The sequence below is a fragment of the Raphanus sativus genome, unplaced genomic scaffold (assembly GCF_000801105.2).
Source record: "Raphanus sativus cultivar WK10039 unplaced genomic scaffold, ASM80110v3 Scaffold2624, whole genome shotgun sequence".
Taxonomy (NCBI): domain Eukaryota; kingdom Viridiplantae; phylum Streptophyta; class Magnoliopsida; order Brassicales; family Brassicaceae; genus Raphanus; species Raphanus sativus.
This window is the reverse complement of record NW_026617932.1, coordinates 4889-14625: the sequence shown is the minus strand read 5'-3', so window position 1 is coordinate 14625 and position 9737 is coordinate 4889. Positions and strand designations below refer to the sequence as shown.

The window sequence follows — 9737 nt, the reverse complement described above, 5'->3', positions numbered from 1 at the left end:
AAGGGGACCAACTCCGATCGGACAACCAGTTTACGATTTCCTAAAAAGATAGATGCGGCGGTTTACGATTATCTTCGCCTGACAAGATAAATGTTAAACTTCCAAAAAGATAAATGTCAACTTTCCGAAAAGATAAATGTCAACTTTCCCGATAAGCACGAAAGCCGACGAAAATGGAAAAATTCCAGCCCACGGCAGACTCAGCCCATCAAGGATAGACCGTCCTATGGGAGTATATAAGCAATGCTAGGAGCAGAGGAAGGGGGATCCGAAATCAGAAGAAAGAAACTACTCCAGAGCAATTTAGAACTTAGGCGCTTATTTCCTTTTTTAGCGAGCTGCGACTCAACTAGGTTAGATCTAGGTTCTAAGACTAGCGACGATCGACAGCTCTTGTGGCCGTGATCTCGACCTGTTGACCAAACGTTCTCCGCAGATTCGGAAATAAGATTCTTTCTTTTTGCTCTATTCATTTTACGCATTTATTCTCGTATTAGACTTGTCTTAACTCTGTCGTGCGTGGCCCAGCAGATAGCCGGGATCCTCGGGGAAAACTAGGTCAACTTAGTTTTCCTACGTTTTAACTTAACAAAAATCGACAGTGTGAATTTCGGTTTCCACACCATATAGCTTTAAGCAACAAAAAACTTAACACATAAACACTATATAGACCCATTGACAAGTATTGAATTTGTTTTGTTACTTGTGTACGTAAGTATCATGTATCCATGTGTACACCTAGGTGTCACTGTCCATATGTACATGCTTAATATGCACATGTACATGCTTAATATGCATTGAATCTTTCTTGTAAGTTAATACTTTTGAGACCACGAGGAGGTGGATGAAGATCATAGTAGGCACTTTATCTTGAACACAACGCTATTGGTCACCGTGAGTCAATTAAATGGTTAGCTTGCTCAACCTAGAAAGTTATACCAATTTCAAGACCAAATCAGCAACTGTTTACAATTGAATTTGAGAAAAAAACACAAACCTCTTGAGTAACTCTTAAAAGATGTACTCCACTTAACTTGCTTGCTCATCCATTACAAACCCTCCAGAAGCCTGCAATAAACTCTGATGGAATCAACTTCTTCTGTTATATCTCGAATTGCAAACCCTCCAGAAGCATGCAATCAACTCTGATGGAATCAACTTCCTATGTTATATCTCGAACCAGGGTCAGACTAAGCACCGAACCAAGGGTCCCGAGAATCAGACGTGCATGGTCGCTAGAGATCTGAAACACATGGTCGTTGGAGATCTGAAGAGGAGGCACAAACGAAATCACCAACGGACCCAATTCCTATCAACTCACAATCCAACCTATCTTTGTAATATGAAAAGCTCTTTGAAAAACTATTCACGAATCCCAGATTTGGGTTTCTGAGTTGTTATTATCAGAAAAAGTTAAGGGAAAAGCTAAAATCTCTGTTTTAGATAAATACAAAATCCTGTGACAGAAAAAAAAAAGAACGGTAAATACAAAATCAATTTAGAAAGAAGGAGGACGCTGGTGACTGAAAAAGTTTGGAAATGAAAGTGAGAGTTTGGATTTAAGGAGATCGGAGAAGAAGAAACTGAAACGAAAGCCATGAAAGGAAAATGAAAGTAAAAGATAAGATTTAATTAATAAACATTTAAAAAAGAAAAAGAAAATTGTTGTCTAAATAAAATGAAATAAAATACTGAGACTTGTTAGGATCAAGAAAAAAAAGAACATGTGATGAGAGGGTATAAATGAACTTTCGCATGTGCTTTGATTGAAAAAAGACAAAAAAGTGTCCTAGTAGACACAACTGAGTTAGAATGTGATATAGGATGTAATTCTTTCCCATTACATATTTAGTTAGTTGAAGACCATAGCTTATAACAAAACAGATATGGATATGCACGAATTTTATTTATTTGATGTTTTAGTTTTATAAAGAACATAAAATACAAAAAAAGAAATATTTTATTACAGTTGTAGGATTTTTTTTTGCAATGATTTTGTGAAATTTGTTTTCTAATTAAGAAATCATGTTCCAATTTATTTATCAACTTTGTATTAAGGGTTAAAGAAAACATTAATACCTAAAAATTTAAACTGAATTTAACCCGAATTAAAAATTATAGTAAAATTAAAATGCTTGACATTTAAATAAAGTCAATAGAGTCAATAAAAACATCACACATTTTTATGTACTAATTTAATATTTTTAGTAATTTACTATATGTTTTCTTCTAGATTTAAATATATTCTAATTTTTATCATTTAGTGAAGTTTGTATAGTCATTTTAGGATCTTTGAAAAATATTTGTGCATTTTATATAAATTATATGTTTTGGTTTGTGTATGAATGTTTAGTTATTCAACCAATAGAAATCATGTGAAATTATCATTTCATCATATAATTAATTATAATCATCAATACATGCATTTTTGATATACCATAAATTTGATCCGATTTTATCCATGGTATATAAGTGTTTTAGATACTATTTACTACAATATAGAGGTTCAGGGACGTTTCAGAGGAAATTGGTGATTTTGGTGTCTTTTGGAACCTTTTGAGTGCAAAACTGCACAGACGCATCAGCTGTTCATCTATGGATGGAGACTTTTCCACGGTGATATTGAACTGATCTTTTGACACAAGATAGAGCTTTGAGTTACCTTTCCAATGCCAACGGTCTGAGGTCAATCCAACGGTTAGATCGGAAGTTATGCCCGTTTTACTGAAGAGTGGTCAGTCTGCCTCGCGAGAGGAAGCTGTCGAGAAGAGGAATGCATATCGATCAATGCAGCACACTGCATATCGATCAATTTGGATGCCAGAATGCGGGCCGAGTATGTTTAATGACCGAATGAAGCCCAGGAGCCACCACAAAGTTACCAAAATACCCCTTGACGACCAGAAATCCTATTTATGTATTTTCTAAGTCATTGTTAACGGCTAAGCTTTTCTATTATTCTATTCTATTTTTTCTCTTAAGGTTTGGAGAGAATATCAATTCTCCTTCAGAGATTGATTGGAACTCCATCGGTTTTATCATTGATTTCATATTTATTATTATTCAGACTATGAGTTCTTCTATTGCTTCCATGTCTGAGTAATTCATCTTGTTAGGTTTAGATATTTCATGAGTTTAATGTCAAACTGATAATCAATTAGGATTTCTAGGTTATCTATAGATCTCTACACAGGGTGATTTGTAATACTAGGATCTGGAGTAATTATAAAAGCACGACAGTGAGACTAATTGCTTGAACCTAGAATCATAGGACAATTGAGAGGCACGAAAGTACCATCAATTAACGGAACCTGAGCTCTGCTGGATTAGATACCTAGGCGCATACGCAGTTGGTCTAGGGTTTAGTTGAACATTATCGATTAGTTCGTTAATGCTTGTCTGAGGTAGTATCGATCGACACTTATGCCATAGCATCGATCGATACTCACTCCTTGTTCGCGTATGATAGCCGGGACAAAGACTTAGGCATCTGATTTGTAATTGCATGCGAAAGGTAGATTACTTACGTATTAAAATCGAGTTCTATAACTGAATCGATAAACCCTTAGCATCCTTGAATTGAAGTTTTGAATCTCTTGATTTGATAAATCCCTAAGTCTAGCTAACCATCCTTCTATCAAACAACTCTCAGCCAAGCTGAAATTGTCTTGTTTATCTTGTTTACTGCTTTGATAACTGCTCTATCTATTGCTATATTATATTTACTGTCTTAATATTGATTGCCTAGCTAAATCTTAATATCTCTAGTCTAGTGTGTGCTCTACCTCTCGGTGGATTCGATCCCTACGTGCTACAACTCGACCTTTTATTTGGAGAGTATAAATCACTCCTTAGAATAATTTGAGTGATATCAAATTTGGCGCCGTTGCCGGGGAGCTTCGATCGCCATTAGACTTGATCAATAGGTTTAGTCTAGGTTTTATTTACTGTTTTAAGTTATTTACGAAATTTTTTTCTTATTTTTCAGGTACATGTCAATCAGTACCAGAAGCATCAAGGAGGAATTGCTTTTCTTCTCATGTTCTTCCAAGTGTGATATCATTCTATGATGGACACTCCAAGCGAGGGGAACTTTGAGACAATGACTCCAGAGAAAGCTAAGAGACTGATTAAGAATATGGTGTCTAGCAACAGTGTCCAAAATCTGGATATACATAGGAAAAAATAAGCCGTAGTGGATAATGACAAAATTGATGAGGCTGAAATTGGTGCTTTACATGAAGTCTCATTTGTGGAGCAAGCTGTATACCAGGATGAGGATCAGTGCCATATACAACAGATGGAACTAATGCTTAAGGAGCTCTTGAAAGATCAACAGAAGATGACTAAACGCATGAATCAGTGTTTGGATTTTTCTGCAAAGGGGTGATTGGAAGATTTGAAACCTCAGTTACCCATGTCAATATGTTGTACACCCAAGTTTATCAGACTTCAGAAGCTGTGAAGAAGCGAGAAACTCTTCTTCAAAGGAACAACATTGCTCATCTGACATCGATCGACACCGTCCACCCCACATCGATCGACACTCTCCAAGAGACATCGATCGACACTCTCCAAGAGACATCGATCGACATAGTTAACCAAGCTTCGAGCGATACTGTTCATCATTGTTCACCTAGTACTATTAATCCCGGAACTGTTCACTTCGATACTGTTCATCCGACGTCGATCGATACTGTCCACAGAAACACTGTTCATCGCGACACTGTTCACCAAAACACTGTTCACCTGACATCGGTTGACACTGTTCACCTGACATCGGTTGATACTGTTCACCGAAGTACTGTTCATCACGATACTGTTCATCACGACATTGTTCATCATGACACTGTTCATCGCGGTACTGTTCATCGAGGCACTGTTCATCCCGACACTGTTCATCTGATGTCTGAGAGACATCAAGTTGATTCCACCTTAGATGATGATTTTAGAGAAGTGGTCGAGCATGAGAAACTGGTAGAAGAAGCTTTTATGGTTGAAAGTTCTATGTCCATTGGCAGCTCGTATTGGTGTCAATCGACACCATCAGACACGCATCGATCGACACCACTTTTGGGATCATGCAAAACCGTTCAAATTCAGAGCCACTCAGATTTCGCTGCTCGACACCCACATCCTCCCAGCCTAACTCGAGTTAAATCGGTTGAAATTGATCGACAACAGCAAGATAGAATCGATCGGCAACAACGGGAGACAATCAATCGATAACAGCAGCCGAGCATCGATCGAAAGCCGCCCATAACATATCCAGTGCGTTTACCAACCCTTAATGTACACCACTTGAGTGTAACTCAAAACTCGTCCCAGACATCAGTTTTCTTAAAAGCGACAGAGAAGACCAGACAGCAACCTGCAGATGCACCAGAGCAAGGGCAATCGATTCTAGCTGAAACCTCTTTCGTTGAGAGTGTCGATCGACAACACCAACCTGGTATTGATCGACACCAAATGGATGAACATGAACCTGTCTTAGAACGGGAGGCAACGAAAGAAGAAATTCCAATTGGGAAGAAGAAGAAAACTAGGAAACTCTATGTTCCCAAACACCTCAGGAGAGAAGCTAACAAAGTTGAACTTGATGGATTTCACAAGAGGGTGAAGAGAGTTCCTAAGGGTATGACTTTCGAGGAGGCCTATTATCAGTACAAACTTGGTAATTTCTTTAGAGAGAGCAGAGAAACAGAAAAGTACATTGAGCTATTATTCAACAAGGTATGACGTAAGCCTAAGAGGACTCTAAAGAAGGAACAAGATCCTGAGAAGTTTCTGATTCCATGCTTTATACAAAACCACGATTTCCCAAACGTTCTCTGCGATACTGGATCTGCAATCAGCATCATGGCTATAGACACTGCTGAAGTATTAGGATTAAAGATGGAACCTTCAAAAGATAGTTTCGCTTTTGTGGATAACTCCAAAGCAAACTCAGCAGGCATGATCAGGAATGTTAAGGTGGAGATAGGGGAATGCACTATTCCTGTGGACTTTCATGTCGTGGAGCTCAAATCAAGCAAGACATCTTCCCTTCTTTTTGGAAGAGCCCTCATGGCTACAGTGTGGGCAGTTTGTGATCTTAAGAATAATAAGATGTGTCTAACTAATGTTGATGAAACTGTCTTCTATGATCCCGTGGAGAAGAAGAAAAGTGAGGAGTTTATTTCATACATAGAGATGTTTGAAGATCCAGCACCTCCAGCTGATTCAGATCGCGAGCCTGCAAAACTAGTATCAGCATCGATCGACATTCATCTTTCAACATCGGTCGACAATGAGCCTCACGAATTGATCAACACGAAGCTCGCAGCATCGATCGATACCCTCCAAATTTCAGAACACAACGAGACTGAAAAGTCTAAGTCTGGGAGAAGAACTAGGAAGAGGAAGAAGAAAAAGAAGAAGAATGAAGATGCAAATTTCCTATCACTAGTTCCTTCTCAGTGTCAAGAGGGAAGTCTTGAGTATAAGGTGCGCTACAGAGGAGGTCCAGCTTCTTTTACTAAGGTTAGAGTACTATGTGATCCAGAGCTGAGAGACAAAGGGGAAGTTTCTGCAAGAGCTTTCACCAACTACATCAATAGAATGAGGAAGAGAGATACATAGACTTGTTTTGGAGCAAGTTCATATCCTCACCCGGACTAAATCAAATCTCCAAAAGTCAAGCTAATGACTAAAATTAAAAGCTGAGTGGGAAGCAACCCACTGTTAGGTTTATTTTAAATTTGGTTTTATATTCATATGCTACTGATATTTTTTCTTATTTATTGTAGGTAAACAAAATTATTACTGACTTTATTATTTATTTATTTCAGGTAAAAAAAGGGAGAAAAAATCCAAAGTTCATGTGTTATGCACCAGCATCAATCGACAACCGGCCGGTGTCACTTGACAGAGCTTCATAAGGCATTGATCGCCACTTAACTGTGTTGATCGATACTCACATCAATCGCATGTATACTCGCGAAACCTTGTTAACCTTAGTACTTATGGTTTAGTTTCCCACCAATCTTGGACTGTATAACACTGGTGACAGTGTTGTTTAAGTCTGGGGGTGGTTCTACTAATATTGTGTTTTAGTTAGTATAAAAAAACAAAAAGATCCGAGTAGACGGTTGCCATCTCTATCGACCAACGCGACCAACTCGACATCGATCGACGATACAACATAGCCATCGATCGACACGCATTCAACTATATCGATCGATATGGTATCGGTCAGGTATGACGTTCTAACTTGTTAAATTTCGCATTAATATTATATGGATTTTATAAACTCCGACTGTTTTACACTGGGATAGTGCAATTTAAGTTTGGGGGGAGGGTTACTGATGATTATCTACTTTATGAGTCTTATTTAAAATATTTTCAATTTTTTTTTATTGAGTCAAGAAGGGGATGATGATCTGTTTCGATTTATTACTTGTCATCTGACCACTCTTTAGACCAGTCTTATGAGTCTTATTAAAAAATGTTTTCAAAATTTTTTATTGAGTCAAGAAGGAGACAATTGTTATAAATCATTTGGTGGACGATCCATAACCAGGCCCGGATATACAAGTCCAAGCGCCAAAGAGGAGAGAGGAACAGCAAATAGATAGTTTCCATATTTCTATTATCTTGTAATCTTTCCATTATTGTATTTACCTTTTCCTTGTTATATTAGGAAAAGCTAGTTTTCCATTTATCTTATGACGGTCTATTTATGACGGTCTAAACTATGTATAAATATAGATCTCTTTGATCATTAATAAGATAAGTTTTCTCACTGATTTACAACAACAATGATCTTATCTAGATTTATTACTTGTCATCTAACCACTTTCTATACCAGCCTTAGATTTACTAATTACAGAAGTACTAGAGATACTAAAGTGGATCAACCTGTCAACTATGTTTGCACTTGCTGAGATTGTTTGAATGAATCAAAGCTGATCTCCAACATAATTTGACATGATTTGCTTGTCTTGGGGCTTGGTATACATAGGATCAGAATCCTCCTATAAGTCTGGAAGGTAAAAAGTCTGCATGCTTCTGGTTTCCTTCATTCTCTCTCTTCGACATCTCAAGATCTAAGTTTATAAAGAAAATATTGATATGATTTCTTGAGAGGCAGAGGGATAGGTAAATTACCTGCGATCCCATTATTCTAAATCTCAAGGATGATCACACATTGTGGAAACGAGGGATAGGTAAATTACTTGTGACCCCATTATTCGCTACACTTTGTCAAAATGTATGAGTTACAAATGCCACAATGTCAATGAGATGAAATAGATTGTCTGAATCAGCATCGAAGTTCATTGAAATTGAAAGTAATAGAGATTTAGAGAAGAGAGAAGATTGCATGTGTGTTCAGAAACTTGTTTGAGTTGAATCCATGTGTCATGTGATCGATACTCACAAGGTAAAGCCTACACTTTTAAATTTTTAAGAAATGAGGTTAGTAGAGGGGATTGTTAGACAGTATCTGTTAGGTTGTTGACAAGATGAATTTGGTTGCTAAGCTAGGATATGATATAATGTGCTTCTAAGGTTAGGATGTATATGATTTGGCTTGCACTACTAAAGATATGATGACTAAGTTTTTAAAATCTTTTGAGTCCCTGCTGTTTTCAAACCTCTTTCAGAGAGAATACCTGTGGGTTTTGCTTGAGGACAAGCAAAAGGGTATGTCTGGGGGAGTTCATATACCATGAATTTGACCCGATTTTACCCATGGTATATAAGTATTTTAGATACTATTTACTACAATATAGAGCCTATTTAGAGTATTTACAGGTTCAGAGACGTTTCGGAGGAAAGTGGTGATTTTGGTGTCTTTTGGAGCCTTTTGAGTGCGGAGCTGCACAGACGCATCAGATGTTTATCTATGGATGGAAACATTACCACGGTGAGATTGAGCTGATATTTTGACACAAGATAGAGCTTTAAGTTAGCTTTCTAATTCCACCGGTCTGAGGTAAATCCAATGGTTAGATCGGAAGTTATGCATGTTTTACTGAAGAGTGGTCAGTCTGTCTCGCGAGAGGAAGCTGTCGAGAAGAGGAATGCATATCGATTGATGCAACACACTGCATATCGATCGATTTGGATGCCAGAATGCGGGCCGAGTATTTTTAATGACCGACTGAAGCCCAGGAGCCACTACAAAGTTACCAAAATACCCTTGGCTGACCAGAAATCCTATTTATGTGTTTTCTAAGCCATTGTTGACGGCTAAACTTTTCTATTATTCTATTCTATTGTTTTCTATTAGGGTTTGAAGAGAAGATCAATTCTCCTTTAGAGATTGATTGGAACTCCATTGGTTTTATCATTGATTTCATATTTATTATTATTCAAACTATGATTTCTTCTATTGCTTCCATGTCTGAGTAATTCATCTTATTAGGTTTAGGGATTTCATGAGCTTAATATCAAACTGATAATCAATTAGATTTCTAGGTTATTTATTGGTCTCTACACTTGGGTGATTTGTAATACTAGGATCTGGAGTAGTTAGAAAAGCACATTGTGACTAATTGCTTGAACCTAGAATCATAGGACAATTGAGAGGCACGAAAGTACCATCAATTAACGGAACCTGAACTCTGCTGGATTAGATACCTAGGCGCATACGCAGTTGGTCTAGGGTTTAGTTGAACATAATCGATTAGGTCGTCAATGATTGTCTGAGGTAGTATCGATCGACGCTCAGGCCATAGCATCGATCGATACTC

The 9737-nt window shown here is 37.5% G+C and overlaps 1 protein-coding gene and 1 long non-coding RNA gene across 2 annotated transcripts; one reads left to right on the top strand and one right to left on the bottom strand.

Annotated features, from left to right (window-relative positions):
• Positions 1-683: 683 nt before the first annotated feature.
• Positions 684-1658, bottom strand: LOC130505831 (uncharacterized). Its single transcript, XR_008941814.1, has 2 exons — positions 998-1658; positions 684-925 (listed from the first exon to the last, which is right to left on the bottom strand). It is a non-coding gene; the product is annotated as an uncharacterized LOC130505831 (long non-coding RNA).
• Positions 1659-5859: 4201 nt separating this feature from the next.
• LOC108830463 (uncharacterized) lies at positions 5860-6621 on the top strand. The gene has a single exon (XM_018604058.1). It carries the CDS (start codon positions 5860-5862, stop codon positions 6619-6621), a length of 762 nt encoding a protein of 253 aa, XP_018459560.1.
• Positions 6622-9737: the final 3116 nt, after the last annotated feature.